This window comes from Mustela lutreola, chromosome 15 (assembly GCF_030435805.1).
Source record: "Mustela lutreola isolate mMusLut2 chromosome 15, mMusLut2.pri, whole genome shotgun sequence".
Classification (NCBI taxonomy): domain Eukaryota; kingdom Metazoa; phylum Chordata; class Mammalia; order Carnivora; family Mustelidae; genus Mustela; species Mustela lutreola.
This window is the reverse complement of record NC_081304.1, coordinates 25,800,039-25,816,174: the sequence shown is the minus strand read 5'-3', so window position 1 is coordinate 25,816,174 and position 16,136 is coordinate 25,800,039. Positions and strand designations below refer to the sequence as shown.

General features: G+C 55.0%; 1 protein-coding gene across 5 annotated transcripts in view; it reads right to left on the bottom strand.

Annotated features, from left to right (window-relative positions):
* The window catches only part of ABCC3 (ATP binding cassette subfamily C member 3), a 48,082-nt gene extending 32,308 nt beyond the window's left edge, over window positions 1–15,774 (bottom strand). For 2 of the 5 annotated variants that reach the window (XM_059150386.1, XM_059150385.1), the window contains exons 1-7: window positions 15,638–15,774; window positions 13,766–14,006; window positions 2,529–2,705; window positions 2,105–2,174; window positions 1,698–1,835; window positions 748–873; window positions 477–538 (exon numbers count right to left, since the gene is read on the bottom strand). In XM_059150386.1, coding sequence (XP_059006369.1) covers window positions 477–538; window positions 748–873; window positions 1,698–1,835; window positions 2,105–2,174; window positions 2,529–2,705; window positions 13,766–13,917 — 725 coding nt within the window. In that variant the 5' untranslated portion in view covers window positions 13,918–14,006; window positions 15,638–15,774. Of the gene's footprint in view, window positions 1–476; window positions 539–747; window positions 874–1,697; window positions 1,836–2,048; window positions 2,175–2,528; window positions 2,706–5,121; window positions 5,190–13,765; window positions 14,007–15,637 lie in introns of those variants that run through there. The other 3 variants (XM_059150387.1, XM_059150388.1, XM_059150389.1) reach the window with 3 other exon arrangements.
* Between the last annotated feature and the right edge of the window lie 362 nt (window positions 15,775–16,136).

The window sequence follows — 16,136 nt, the reverse complement described above, 5'->3', positions numbered from 1 at the left end:
CCCTGGGAGCCTGGTAATGAACTTTACGCTGACTGGGGCCCGGGAGAGGACAAGGCTAGGTGGATGGAGTCCCAGACCCAGGTGTCTCAGTGCGGTGTGGCTAATGAGCTGTCACCCAGGTCACAGACACAATTATCCTGCTCAAGCCGCTCGGAGGGGCGGCCAAGGAAATGACAAGCTGCAAGCTTATCCTGGACCCAAGAGCTGGGAACTAATTACAGGTCCTCTCCAGGTCCCTGGGCCTGTTCCTGTGATGTGACAGATGCAGGGCTGGCCTATGGCCTGGGATCAGAGCTGGGCCAGCCCGGCCTCTGTACTCAGCCCCTAGCCCAAAAAGACAGGTTTCCCTACCCTCACCTGCCCACGGGGCCGGTTTGGGGCAGAGGAAAGAGCCTCAACTTCTGGCCCACTTCCCTTCCTCTCCACCTCCTGTCTCCTCCTCCCTCTGGCCCAGGCTGGAAGAAGAGCCAACTCACTTTGTGAACCACCAGAAACACAGGCGGGAGAGGAAGCCAGCACTGAGCTCCGGGCAGGGATTCTAGAAGAGGAGAGGGCAGGATGGGAAGAATCCTCTCAAACCAGAGCGGAGGGAGCAGGAACCTTTGATCCTTCCTGCCCTCAGCCCCAGGAGTGCAGATGACATGGGGATGGAAAGAACTAGAAGGAACGGGGGCTGCCGGTAATGGGCTGGGCTGAGACGTGGGCCATGGAACCCCCACTCCCACCCAGCCTCCATGGAAAACTCACAGGGCTGACATTTCTTGGGGAGAAAAATGGCGGCTTCTCCCTGAAGCAGGACAGGATGAGAGCAAAGAGCACCAGGGCGAAGTAGATGTAGAAAGTGGTGAAGCGGAAGGGGTCCGAGATCTTGCCCTAGGGGGAGAGTGCAGAGGGACCTCAGAGGCACGGGGAACTCTGGGTCTCCAGTCCTGCCCCAAGAGGTCCTCTGGGGCATCAGGTGCCTCAGGGGTAGGAGGCAGCTCCGAGGTGGCCCCTGGGGCTCCCACCCAGAGAGTTCTGAGAGATGGGGAAAGGTCATAGGGGGACCACTGTTCAGTGACGGCTGGCCAAGCACCTCCCCTCCATCACCTTGTCCAACCCTCCCTACGAAGTACGAAATCTTATGATATCCTGTTTGCAGTTGAGGAAATGAGCCTCCAAAAGGCTGAGCAACTTGCCCAGGGTCACACAGACAGTAAGCAGAGCAGCCCGAACCTGCCCTTCTAACTACCACATTTGACTGCCTCCCCTTGACATGGAGAAAGGACCCACCCCATCACTGCAGTGAAGGTCAAGATGAAGCCCACACAACGGAGGCGGAAGGGAAGAAAGGCGAGAGCAGGATAATGGACAAAACTACTCATGCGTGTCTGCCCTCATGTGCTGGCCGACACCGCATCCCACACTACACTCGGTGGTGGCGGTCATGGCTAAGAATGGCCCCTTGTACGCCCGTGAACATCCCACGAGGGCTGTGTCCGGCCCCATTCCCCTGTGCTACATGGGCCTCACCCTCAGGCCTCCAGCCTGCTTCCTGGCAGAGATGCAGCAAGTAGGGGACAACATGGAAAGGCCTGAACAGAAGGGGAGGTCCTGGGAGCAGGGGAGGGGCAGCCCAGGACCTAGTAGTGACCTTGAGCCCTGAGACCATCCCCCAGACAGTGTTGCCCCTGGCAGGTTCCCCTCCTTCCCCTTACCTTTGCCATGGCCAGCAAGATCCTGGAGCGGAAGGGGACGATGGCACAGACCACACACAGAAACCAGAAAATGATGAGGACCCCCGAGGACTGTACCCCCCGCAGCCGATCATACTGGATTAGCAGGGTGGCCAGCAGCTGCGTAGGGAGGGCGAGGAAGGCTGGGCCAGAGCACATCTGGACCTGCCTCTGTCCTCCCCACCCCACATGGCCAGATGTTTTTGTGGTCACCCTCAACCTCTTCCCACTGCTACAGTGTCTAGCCCTCTCCCGAGAGCCCACTGTTTCCCCAGCACAACCCCACAACCCACTGGAGACTCCCTGCATCCCCTTCCTGGGCCCCACACTGACCATGGTGATCCCCACCACCAAGGGGGTGACAAAGAAGATTGGGGCGGGGGCCCCACCGTGAACCAGGCCATGGAAGGAGTAGAAGAGGTCAGCCCAGGAGACACACCACAGCAGGACGCCTGAGACCTACAAACAGGACACACATTGGGGACTCCATCTCCAAAAGGAGGGACGGTTCCCCCCAAAGAAGGGCCTTTTATTCTGAAATGGCCAGACCTGCCCTGGGTCCAGCCCCCTGAAGCTAGGCTGGGCACGGCCAGAACGTTGCCAGAGAACTTTCCTGAACTTCCGCAAACAGAGACTATCTCGTTTGACTGCAGACCCAGCTGGCAGGCTGCCATGGCCCTGAGCAGCTGGCTGGGCAGGTGTCTCTAGGACACATCGATGGCTGTTTGGCAGGGCGGAGAGGAGAACCTTGAAATGGAGAACCTTCCAAGTGCCAGCCCCCCCCCCCCCCCGGGAGATCCCTGGGCCCCTGACCGTCTTGAGCCTGGAGAGGCGGGAGAGGACGATGTAGCCTCCGCAGTGGTATTCCCGATAGAGCAGGTAGCCGGGCAGGGCAGCCCACAGGTAGAAGCAGGGCGCCCAGGCCAGCAGAGAATTCTGGAAGCAGGGAGTGAGGTCCGGGCTGTCAGTGTGCACGGACAGATTGGAGTCCTGGGGACAGAGAAAACAGGACAGCGCTGCAGCAGCTGCGACTGCAGAATGGGGCCCCTCTGTCAAGGAAGGGGATGGGGTCTGGGAGGCGCTCCCGGAGCTCTGGGGATCAGAAGGCGGAGGATGGTGATGGATGGTCAACGTGCAAACGAGCAGGAGCTGGCGGTGTGCACACTTGCCCGCGAGGCCCCGGATGTCCTTGTGTCCCCATTTTCCTCCCTTTCTGATTGAGGTACAATTTAAGTACAATAAACTGCACCCGTGCAAAGGGCACGATCCGAGGGCTTTGGCATTGTGCACACTGCAAAGTCACTGCCACAGGTCAGATACAGAATATTTCCATCATCCCAAGAGGTACCTTGTAGCCCTCTGCAGTCCGTCCCTCCCAGGAGACCACTGCTCTGCTTTCTGTCATTCTAAATTTCCACTCTTTTTTTTTTTTTCTTTTAAATCAGTGTTTTATTTTATCCACGTAATCATTTGGTAAATATGGTTGAAGAGCCCACTCCCCTAAGCCTTTCCCAGGAAAGAATAGGGAGCTTCTCTGAGCTTTATTTCCTTCTCCTTTAAATTCAGGAAAGTCATCCATCACCCCACCTACCTCACTGGCTAGGCTTGAGCTCAAAGGAGCAAAGATTAAAGGGAGAGCTTTGCAAATCACAAGCCCCAGGTGACCAACCACCCCACCTTTGGCACTGTCCTGGATTGAGCACAGAAAGTCTCTTGTCCTGGGGAGCCCCTCAGTCTCCATAAGACCCCCTCCCATCTCTGAACTCCACCTACCGAACCTTTCAGAAGGAGATGGGGGAATGCATCAAACACGTATTTTAGGGGCACCTGGGTGGCTCTGTGGGTTAAGCCTCTGTCTTGGGCTCAGGTCATGATCCCAGGGTTCTGGAATCGAGCCCTGATTCAGGCTCTCTGCTCAACGGAAGCCTGCTTCCCTCTCTCTCTTTGCTGCCTCTCTGCCTACTTGTGATTTCTCTCTCTGTCAAATAAATAAATAACATCTTAAAAGAAAAAAAGAACAATGATTAAAAAGAACAACAACAACACGCATTTTAGTGAGATTGTTTCTTCCAAGGCCACAAACAAGCTGACCTTTCATTCCCCTCTCGCAAAGCATTAGCAGTACTTTCCAGAAAGCTCAGAAAATATAAGGAACAAAAAAACCCATCCACAATCTCATCTATATGGGACAACAGTTAACATGGGAGGGTATAAAACTTTCTATTTCCTGGGGTGCCTGGGTGGCTCAGTGGTTAAGCCGCTGCCTTTGGCTTGGGTCATGATCCCAGGGCCCTGGGATCGAGCCCCGCATCGGGCTCTCTGCTTGGCGGGGGACCTGCTTCCTCCATTCTCTCTGCCTGCCTCTCTGCCTACTTGGGATCTCTGTCTGTCAAATAAATAAATAAAATCTTTAAAAAAAAAAAAAACAAAAACTTTCTACTTCCTCACTGACAATTTAAATAATCGCCATGTTTCTTTTAGTCCACACTATATCTTCATATAACTTAATAAGTCAAACCATGAAAAAGAAAATGGTACCCTGCCTCATCATTCTCCACCCCAAGTTCATTTTCCAGCAGCAAATACGTCCAACTTGCTAACTTTGTCCTGGCATCTACTTCCATAGTTTAAAGCAATTTATTCTTACCATTTCTGTTGGATTTACTAATTGTTTGATAATGAAGCTGCATCTGTCTTGTGCTTTCTGTTGGAGTGTCATCCTTCCAGTGTAGAAACACCACAGGTTTTCGTTAAACAAATATTCAGAGCTGACACTTTTTTTTTTTTTAAATTTGGCAGGTTTTTTTTTTTTCTTTAAGATTTTATTTATTTATTTGACAGACAGAGATCACAAGTAGGTAGAGAGGCAAGGAGAGAGAGAGAGAGAGAGAGGGAGGGAAGTAGGCTCCCCACTTAGCAGAGAGCCTGATGCGGGGCTCAATCCCCAGACCTCAGGATCGTGACCTGAGCTGAAGGCAGAGGCTTAACCCACTGAGCCACCCAGGTGCCCCAAGAGCTGACACTTTTTTTGACTCTGTCCATGTTTGCTACAACAAGCGCTAGGTCTTTCAAGCTGGGCAATGTGATTTTATCTTGCCTCTCTGAACCTCGGTTTCTTTGAGAGTAACCCTGGGATGATACCATCTCCCCCTTGGTCCCTCCAATCCAGCTGGCACGCTAGCCCCGGCCCTCATTTCTTCCTGAGTACTTTCCATGGAGTTCTAATCCCTTCTCTTCTGTGTCCAAGGAGCCCAGATCCCTGCCCACACAAGGAGCCTTTCCCTTTTTCCTGGCTGATCCCCGCTCTTGGTGTGGGAGTGCCCCAGGGCCGTTCCTCCCCCTTTCCCTTCTCCCCCCCATCAGCCATCCCATCCAGTCCCTTCCACATGCCAGTGACTCTCCTTACCTTCTCTGCTCTTTCTTCTCTCTATAGCACCCGTCACCTCTAACATGTGACATGAGTCACCGGCCCATTATGTTTTCTCTCATCTCTTCCTGCTAGCATGTAATCTTTCCTTCCTTTATTGATGTGTCTTCGTACTTAGAACAATGCCAAGCATGTAGCAGGTGCTCGGAACAAATTGTGGTTAAATAAGTTAAATGAAATATTTGTTGAATTAATGAAGGAACAAAAGGCTATTCTTATATTTTCCCCTTAACTTTCAGTGGTGCCCTAAAACCTAGAAGACAAAGTCCGACCCTGTTACTAGGGCCCTCGAGGCTCCCAGCTGGCCTTGACTCATCTGTCCACGGGAACTACTGAACTAGCCAGGGGCTTCAGTTCTCCCACCTTAAGAAAATATTCACAGGGCGTTCTGCACATCCTGCCTCCTCTTTTTCAGCTCCCCTTCTACTCTTGGGTTCCACTTGGGTCAGCCCTCTGAGCTCTGATGCCCCTGCTTATAGCTGACAGAGGACTTTTCCTGAAAGGCTGCTTTGTGCCCCTTGCTTCAGGCCCATGAACCTACACTGCTTCCTGCTGCTCCCGGAGCCACGTCTGAGCACCCCACGGGCTTTTCTTCCTGACCCACCTTTCTCCTGCTGCCAGCTCACCTGACTCTCAATTTGCTCCAAGGGGCCCATGCCCACACCTTGGTTCAACCCCCAACTCTCTCCCACCTGTCAGAATCCCAGTAACTACAGGGAAGGGGTGGGGGGCCGGGCTTAGAAGCCTCTGTCTCCCATCAGGAACCCCCTTCTTCTGAAGTTAGCCCGTAGGGAGAGACCCATGTTTCTGGACCATCAGTTTTCCACTCGTTGAGGCTTTGGTCGAGAGTGTGCTGAGTCAGATGCAGGACTAGGCGTGCCTATGCGGACTGGTTCCTGCTTTTGGAGAACAGGAGGTCCAGGGACACACTGCCTGGGGGTATGACATTCAAGCCCCGGCGGAGAAGTTCACCCCGCATACATCTTGTACTCTAGAGCCCTGTAGTCCATAGTCCCTAAAGCCACGTGAGCTAAGGACCCACGAACTCTTCCTGAGCAGCAGGTATGCTGGTCCAGGGTTGGGGCCCCCCCGTTAGGCCTGGTCAGGCACCCCAGGGGATAGGGAGTCAGACACATCTAATTCATCCCTTTTCTCTTTTTTAAAACACTTCTTGGGTTGCCTCCGTGACTCAGTCGTTTAAGGGTCAGACTCTTGATTTTGGCTCAGGTTATGATCTCAGGGTCTCGAGATCCAGCCCTGCCTTCAGGCTCTGTGCTCAGCAGGGAGTCTGCCTCTTTCCCTGCCTCTCTCCCTCTGCCCCCTCCCCTGCTTGTGTGGACACGTGCTCACTCGCTCTCAAATAAATACATTTTTAAAACACTTATTCAGGGGGGCGCCTGGGTGGCTCAGTGGGTTAAGCCGCTGCCTTCGGCTCAGGTCATGATCTCAGGGTCCTGGGATCGAGTCCCGTGTCGGGCTCTCTGCTCAGCAGGGAGCCTGCTTCCTCCTCTCTCTGCCTGCCTCTCTGCTTACTTGTAATTTCTCTCTGTCAAATAAATAAATAAAATCTTTAAAAAAAAAAAAAAAAACACTTATTCAGGGACACCTGGGTGGCTCAGTCGGTTAAGCATCTGCCTTCGGCTCAGGTCATGATCCCAGAGTCCTGGGATTGGGTCCTGCATTGTCAGGCTCTCTGCTCAGCAGGGACCCTGCTTCTCCCTCTGCCTGAAGCTCTCTCTCTCTCTGACAAATAAATAAATAAAATCTTAAAAAAAAAAAAATACTTATTCAACTTACAGAACACTCATTACAAAATTACAGAAAAGTGCACGCATTTTAAGTATGTACTTCGATAGAGTCTCATACCCGGAACACACCTGGGCAACCAGCACCCAAATCAAGAAACAAGACATTGCGGGGCGCCTGGGTGGCTCAGTGGGTTAAAGCCTCTGCTTTCGGCTCAGGTCATGATTCCCAGGGTCCTAGGATCGAGCCCCACATCGGGCTCTCTGCTCAGAGGGGAGCCTGCTTCCTCCTTCTCTCTCTGCCTACTTGTGATTTCTGTCTGTCAAATAAATAAAATCTTTAAAAAAAAAAAAAAGAAAAGAAACAAGACATTGCTGGCACCGAGGAGCCCCCTCCTTGGCCTCCCTCCTGGCCGCGTCTGTCGCCAGGGGAATGCTGTCCTGGCTTCTAGCAATATGGACTGCTTTGGCCCATCTGGGGTCGTCCTATAAAGGAAATGATACAGTATGGATCTTTCACATCTCGCCTCACTGTGAGTGTCAGCCTTGGGGTGGAGCGTGAGTTGGGGCTCTCCCTCCTCATCCCTGCCTGGTAGACGGTTCATACGATGGATTTATCCATTCTGTGGCCCATGGGCAGCCCCACCCTGTTTTGAATTTAGCAAATCCTTTAAGCCCCTCCAATCAGTCACCATCCAGACAGTCTCCGGGTCTGGAGCGCGGTTCCCACCTGGCTGGGTCCAGCCTGAGCTTCCCCTCCTACAGGAAGGCTTTCGGGGGCACGCCTGCCTCTGACAAGGTGTTTCCTTGCTGTCTTCTGCATGGGCTGAGCACCCAAGTGAGTGAGTGTTACCTGAGAGTGACAAAGGCCCCTAATGTCCCAGCAGTTTTTATTACAGCCCTCACACTGCCATTATCTGATCGCTGTTTCAGAACAACTTCCAGAAGCAGAGAGGAAGAACAGTATCGGGGCTGGCTCACAAAAGAGAAAGCAGGCTTCGCCTGTTCTGGCGACAGGTCCAAGGACCTGGCAGTTGAGAGTTGGGACAGACACCCAGGTTTCATGACTCCCAGCCTGGGTTTCCCCTGACCTCAGCCATCTGCACTGTGAACACATCCCATCTTCTATTCTTCTCCATGCTGGCCCCGGCCCCTCCGGCCCCCAGCACAAGGCTGGGTATTCAGGAACAGCCAGGATCCAGGCTGGGTGGCGACTAACTAGTCGTGTGTATGTAGCCAGGATGGAGCCCAAGTTCAAAGCCACGACAGGGAATCACCATAGGAATGTGCAAGTAGTGGGGCGCCTGGGTGGCTCAGGGGGTTAAGCCTCTGCCTTGGCTCAGGTCATGATCTCAGGGTCCTGGGATCGAGCCCCACCTCTGGCTCTCTGCTCAGCAGGGAGCCTGCTTCCCCCCTCTCTTCTCTCTGCCTGCCTCTCTGCCTACTTGTGATCTCTGTCAAATAAATAAATAAAATCTTAAGAAAAAAAAAAGGAATGTGCAAGTGGGTGACCTGGCTTCCCGAGGCAGGAGGGGAGAGGCCGCCAACCCGGATGCAGAGAACCAGGTATGAGCTGCTTCTCCTGAATCATGGAAGCGGGGACGGCTCCTTCATCTCTCCAGAGCTCAGCCTCAGCATGAGTGCTGGGAGTGACAACAGCATTTCAGCCGGCTCCCCACGGAAGGGGGAGAAGGAACAGCAGATTGCCCTGTCCCTCACAGGTGCTGGAGAAAGAGGCCGTTGGGAGCCTGTTTGGGTTTCACAGACAAGCGGCACCATGTCGATGATAATGATTGAGAAATCTCCGGGGCGTGAAGCCCCAGAGGGCTGCTCTGACCCACCAGGAGATCCAGCCTCAGCTCCTGCCCCTTTTTTCCACCTTGGCAGAGCCCTCTCCAGGGTCAGCAGGCATCTTTCATGCGCGTGTCCCTAGACCATTCACCCCAGAGCCCTTGCTGCCAGGACACCGAAGGGTCCAGAATTGAACTCCTGCCCATCCCCTCCTCGGCAGCCTGCCCGCCCCGATGGGCGGCCACTGCTTCCCAGGTCGAAATCCTTGGGGTCCTCCTTGATTCTTCTCTTCCCCTCACACCCCACCCTTGAGCAAATCCTGTCGATTCCACCTTCAATCACTAGGCTGAACTAAATGGAATGCTCTATTCAATTGTTTCTAGTTACAAAACGGCAGCTTCATTTGGCTCCCCCTGATAGATCCAGAATCCAACCACTTGTCTCCACCCCACTCTCTCTCTCGTCTCGATTATTGTCTTAGCCCCTCTCTGGTCATCCTGCTCCCACCCCTGCCACCTGCCCCGGCAGAATTTTCCAGAAACCCAAGTCAGACCATGCTACCAAGTCACTCTCACAGTGCAACCCTGCCGAAGGCTCTCCACTTCCCTCAGAGTGAAAGCCAGAGTCCCATGTGGCTCTCAGGACCCTCTTGCCTGCCTCCCCAGGTCTCTGACTTCCTGTCCCCCACTGCCCTCTGTCACTCTGCCCTCAAGGTGGCAGTCCAATGCCTCATGCTCTCAAACCTGTGAGCACTCCTCATGGAGGTCCACCCTGACCTTCCCAAGGAGGGCTGGAACTCACCCCCATCCCCACACTGTCCGCACACCCCATCCCTCTTAGCCCATCCCACTTCCCCCGTAGCCCTGATCCCCATCCAGCATAATCTAGAAGCGAGTGATCTATTGTGTCTATTGCTTCTCTGTCTGCTCCCCCTGGAACACGAACTCCACGAGGACCAGGATGTCCCCACAGCCCGGAACAGTGCTTGGCACACAGAAGGCGCTCGTACGCCTTTGGTGAACACGAGAATGAGTGAGCGGACAAAGGAATGAAGGGCGTCCTCTGAAGTCAGATGCTGCTGCTGAATGCCCAGGAGCACCGTCCTCTCTCTCCCTGGCACCAAGGCCACAGCTCTTGGCACCCAAACAATGTCAAGTGCAAAGGACAGGGTCGGGGGAGGCCATTCCTGGACTCCATGATGCTCCTTGCAGTCCTCCTGGGCGGGATGGAAGACCCCCTCTCAAACCACTACCACTCGGCCGTTCCCTTTGGGAAGATGAGCACTGGCTGGGCTGGGAGCACAGCCCCACCACCCCTCCCTTGCTGTCACCACACAGTTTCCACGGTGACAACAGCTTCCCTAATAATGCAATGCAACAGCTGGATGGGGCTGATAAGGTCTGACACCCGGAATGGACCGCACAGGGGAAGGCCTCTCCATGGGCACAGTGGCTGAAATCCCTAGAGACCCAAGCAGGGGACAGGTGGGAGGGAGGATGGCCCCAGCTGGGTCACAGTGCTGTCAGGGACTTTCCAGCACTCCAGCCCCCGGCCCCCTCCCCCACACCCCCACCTGGGGCGGGGGACAGGCTTGCTGACAGTCTCCACGGTGAGAAGAGTAATTACTTCCTTAATCCCGTGCAGGAGGGAGAAGTGGGGGAGAAGGGATCAACTGACAAGTTCATTTATCTCCGTGGAAATGGAGGTGCGGAAGGGGCAAGGGCCTGTTCTGATCCCAGTTCTCAATCACTGTCCTACTGCGGCTGCAAAGGAGGCTTTGCAAAGGCCTCGGGGTGGGGGTGAAGCCTGTCGCGGTGAGGGGGGAGCTTGGGGGGGCCCAGGTCCTGCCGCTGCTGAAGAGGGGGCCGTGGCTATGACAAGCGACTTTGGTTATTATGTTCACAACAGCTGAGGCCCACAGCCGGCGGGGGAGTGACCGCACCGGTTCCCACGGGCTGGCCCCAGCGCTTGGACTCGGGCAGCCCAGCTCTAGAGTCCTTGTCCCAGCTCTATGGCGGTTCATCTACACCCTCCAGAGCTCCGACATGACATCCCACAGGCGTCCAGATCCGTTGGAACATTAAAAATCTCCTTTCTGCTAGTGCAGCCCACCCCCCAAGTCACCCCCTTGCTGCGGTTCTTCTCACCAAGCTGAGGGGGAGGGGCTGTGATTCTGGGAGCCAGTGGGCTGGAAACCTGAACGCCCAGTGAGACGGAGAGTGATCCAATCCAAGGGTTGGGCCCTTCTTAGCACCCCCAGTACCACTTCCTGACCCTGGGAACACGAACAGCTCCGGGCAGGGCAGGGAGAGGCCCAGCTCTTCAGCAGGGGCACACCTAAGTGTCACCCCCACCACCCTCAGGGATCCTGCTCCACCTGCTGTCCCGGGACAGCCCCAGCAGGGAGATAAGACCCAGGCACTCTGATGCTGTCTCCTGCGTGGGTTGGCTGGCAGCCCCTCTCTCCCTGGGGAGGCCAGCCCTGGGCCCTAAGGCCATTTCTCAGACTGGCAGCCAGCAGGCAGCGGGGCAAAGTGCACTCCCAAATGTTACCTCTGACTCAGTTCTTTCCCTAAATCTCTGGCCCTCAAGACCCAGGTCCAGGGGCTGTCGGGGAATAGCAGGGCTGGGAAGAATCCAACCTAGGGTCACAAGGGACCACAGAGTCTCCCACAGGAGCCAGGAGCTCAGGGGCTCGAAATGGTCCAGGCCCAGCTTTGCTGCCCTGCAGCTGGGATGGAGGGAGGGGAGTCTAGAGACCCTCACCTGGCAGGGAGGACTGGGTTCTTTTTTATTTTTTTAAAATATATTTATTTATTTATTTGACAGACAGAAATCACAAGTAGACAGAGAGGCAGGCAGAGAGAGAGAAGGAAGCAGACTCCTTGCTGAGTGGAGAGCCCTATGCAGGGCTCCATCCCAGGATCCTGGGATCATGACCTGAGCCAAAGGTAGAGGCTTTAACCCACTGAGCCACCCAAGCGCTCCGAAGATTGGGTTCTTAAGGGGAAATGCTGGTGCTCAGTAGGCCGGGGGTGGGGGGGAGGAGGGTGCCCAACTCCCACCCACCTGCCTGCCTCCCAGCTTTGCAAGTCACTACCTTCATTTGAGAGTCAAAGTTCATTGAAATCAGAGTCCATTTCTCCTATGCTCTGCTAATCACCTACTCTGCTAGGCAAAGACCCAAAAAGAAGCTGGAGATTCTAATACCCTAATGTTTGGAGGGCTCTAATCCTGGCCACGGCCCTGAGCCTAAGGATCAGCCTCCCAGAATCAGCATTGGGAAACTGGACCTGAAGGGGGCCCTGGATGGAGCTCAGATGGAGCCCAGAGAGGGTGAGTGACTTGCCCAAAGTCACAGAGCTAGTGAGCGGGAGAATGGAAGTAGCTGGACTAGTAGCTGGCAAGAGACACAGGGAGCTGGGCCTCCGTAGGAAGAGGGCTTTGCCTCTTCCTCGGGTGGGCAGACAGCCAAGGGAGCAGTGAAGGTGCCGATGCCTGACCAGTGGCAGACTCACAGGTCTTTGCCAAGAGCTGCTGCTATGCAAACTCCATGTCTGAAGCGGAGAGAAAGCCAGAGAAAGAGACGTCAGGAAATCTCAGAGAAGGAACCCATGAATCCTCACCAGCCACATTGGTCCTTATCCTAGTTGGTCACAGAAATTCAGGGTGGGACCCCAATTCCTTCCTTGGCTTGAATCCTCTCTCCAGCATCCCTACCAAAGTGGTCACTCACCATGTGCTTGCATACCCTCAGTGCTGGGGAGCTCACTACTTTTCAGGCCATCAGTGCCACCTTTGGGCTGTTCTTATGGTCAGGACCTTCAGATTCCTGAGCCCACCTCAGCCTCCCCAGAGCTTCCAGGGACAACCAGATCAAGGCTAATTCTGCACACGGGTCAAGACCTTCCAAGGCACTTGTACTCTCTTTATCACTTAAGTGCCCCTCTGTATCCATTGCTCATCACAGAAGGTAATTCTCAATGGACTAGCAAAGAAAGGGACACTACCCCCTCTTTATTCTAGAGGCATCTTTGCTTTGGCCTCATTAGCTCTGGGCCCTTTGGTTGTCATTCATTCATTTGGAATTTATTTCCACAAAAACTCCCAAGGCACGCTCAGAGATCTGATGCTCTACCCCGACGTGGCAGACGCGAGAGTGAAAGAGAGAGATCATTCACCCAGGGACTTCAGTGTGTGAGCACCTGGGTCTCTGGGCACAAGTCCAGGGGCTCACAGACCCGCGGGGGGGGGGGGGGGCGCCTGCCCTCTGACTTAGCTGGGGCTGAGGCTGATGGATTTTGCCACAAGATCCCCAGCAAAGAGCTGAAACAGGACCCCTCACTTCTCGGCCCTGTCAGCCCCTCTTGTCTAGGCCTTCCCAGACCGAACTCCCACTTCGAACCTCCTTTCCCTTTGCTTCCCTCATTTCCAGGAATATCAGGACCTGTCAGTCACCCACAGAAAGTTTGGTCGTTCACCAAATTGTCTCACCTTCCCTACTTCTGTGACCTCCACAGCATTCTTGGGAGGCACGTAGGAGATGGGTTAGTCCCCCATTTCACAGGTAGAGTAACTGAGGCGGTTCGGGTAAGCTCAGCAAACAAACAGCCCCTCAGGCCTGAACCATGCCGGGTCCCTCCACCTCCACTTCTTCACTCCCAGCTTCCCACAGGGTGGGTCACCCCCAGGCTCCTGAGTTAAAAGATTCAGGGACAAGTCTACCCAAATAATACACAATCCAAATGAGATGCAAACTAGCCCACCATGAATGGTGACATCTAGAACTCCGGGTCTCAGGCCCTCCCTCGTCTCAGTGCTGCAAACTTCCAGCGGAGGGGCTAGGGGTGGGCTACCCCACCTCCTGACTCCAAGCACATTGGGTTGGGTGCAGCCTGGCACGACTTTCAGGAGGCAGAAGGCCATGTGGAAGACGGAAGCTGTTTAGATGGGGAGGAGGAAGAGGAGTGATTTCCCTGTCCTATGAGGTATCCAAGCAGAGACCCACCACAAGGGGTTCATCCCTTAGACCTAAAATAGATAAACTGACTCCCATGGACCCCGAGGTTCTCAGAAGAAGTACATACAGCTCATGAGCCGTGAGGAATCTCAGGACAAGGGGCCTAGAAGCCCAAGGATGTAGAGTCAGACAGTGGCCACGTTGGAACCATATCTCAGGGGTCTCGCTTCCCAGTCCAATGCTCAGCCGCTTCCTGTTGTGTGTCCTTAACAAGTCCATTCCCTTCCTGGCTCTCAGCTTCCAAAGCTCTGCAGTAAGGGGCTGGGCTGGCTGCTTCAAGCTCCAAGTTCTGGGGAATCTCTCAGATTCTGCAAGATCACGGAAAGGTAGAGCCAAAGGACCTCTAAGCGTGCAACAAGAAGGGAGTCAGGAGTTCCTCACCCCACTTCCTCAAAGCCTGCCTCTGGGCGGTCCTAGGCTCTGGGGATGTACTGTCCACCCAGGCACAGGGTGGCTTTGCACTTGAGGCTTGGGCCTGTTTGCCCCTTTGATTTGCATGTGCTCTGCCTGGCTAACTGAGACACCCTGACCTTGCGGTGGTCATGCCAGCCAGGCTCCAGTGAGTTATGAAACAAAGTAGACTTCCAAGTCACAGGCACAACCTCTGGACTTGGCAGTCAGTGATGAGTCCGAGCTAGATGACGGAGGGGGGTGTCCATGCCGGTGGGCGAGACGGTGGTACCATCTTTGACTAGTGACCCAAAGGGGGAAAGAGATCCTCAAAAACACTATTTTAGAGGGACTCCATTTTACACGTTCCCAGTTTCAAACAGCCCAAGAACAGGGTTCCTAGGGGCTACACACCCTGTGTACACACACAGGCATGTGCACCCACACAGAGCACACCCATGGATCATACCCACTGGGCACACAAACATGGGGCACATAGGTACAGATACTTGAAATGGGAAAAAGATTTAGAGACTGGAAAATCAGAGGCCCGCAGGGCACCTGGGTGGCTTAGTCGGTTAAGCGTCTGCCTTCAGCTCAGGTTGTGATCCCTGGTGTCCTGGGATAGAGCCCCACACTGGGCTTCCTGCTCAACTGGGAGCCTGCTTCTTCCTCTCTCTCTGCCCCTCCCCCACCCACCCCACTCTCTTATGTTCTCTCTGATAAACAAAATCTTAAAAAAAAAAAAAAAAAAAAAAAAATCAGAGACCCTGGATTTGAGGTCAGCCTAGGCTGGGAGTTCCTTGCTTGACCATGGACAAGCCCCGAGAATCTGAGACCATCTGTTTTCTGAGCTCTGTTTTCTTCTAACTGACTTTGAGCAAGTCCCTTCCTCTCTCTGGGCCTCCCTTTCCCCATCTATAAAAGGAGAGCCTTGGAGACCCAGGTGGCTCAGCCGGTTAGGCGTCAGCTTTCGGGCTCAGGTCATGGTCCCAGGGTCCTGGGATCCAGTCCTGCATGGGGCTCCCAGCTCAGCAGGAAGTCTGCTTCTTCCTCTGCCCCCCACTCTTACTTTCTCTCCCTCTCTTTCTCTCTCAAATAAATAACATCCTAAAACAACAACAACAACAACAACAAAAAAAACGGAGGGCTGGAGGGGGACTCCCTGCTTCCTAGAAGCTCTTAACACCTGAGAAAAGAAGGTGGCAGGATTGCTTTCCAGAAGAGCAGTGCCAGCTTCCCAAACTACCCGCCTGGCTGAACTGGTTGAACCGGCAGGCACGCTGGCTGCGGGAGAGAGGGCGGGGACAGGTGTAAAGGTGGACAACCGAGCCCTAGTCCATGTGGGGGCATCTTCTGGTTCGTGCCCCGCTTTCCCAGGCACTTCCTGTGTCGGGGAGGGCAGGACAGGTCCCAGAGGTCCCCAGGACCCCAGCTCAGGGCGGCTATGGTCAGACCTCCACCCGGCGTCGCGTGGCGTCGCCCCCTCCCCAGGGCCCTCGCAGGGGGCTCGCCGGCCCGCGCCCTCAGTCCCGGGACACCTCCTTACCCAGAACTTGGAGCCGCACAGGGCGTCCATGGGGCCGAGGCGCGGCGGCCAGGAAGGCGAGTGTGGCAGCCTGCCCGCCCAGGCGGGAGCCACAGCGCCCGGAGCCGCCTCCGCCCCCAGTCCCCCACAACGCTGCGCTCCGCCCCCACCTCCAGCAACAACCCCCCGCGCTCCGCCCCCTCCCCCCTCTGCCCCGCCCGCCGCGCCAGGCCCAGCCTACGGCTCTTTGGGTGGAATCTCAAGTCTTGGAGAATTGCGACAGAGCTTCCCCAGGCTGCGGCTCGCCGGGAGGGACTCTGGGTCAGGGGGCTGGCGAGCCATTGATACAGTGACAACTCCTTCGAGTGGCCAGTGGGCTGCGCCAGAGAGATACCCCTCCAGATACTGAGGCTGATGGGGCTGGAGTAGGGTCTGTGTCCAAGGGGCATAACTCTGCCAGGCCAGGTAAGTCATAGAGACGTTGAAAGTGACTTAGCAAGACGTCCTCCATGAATATAAC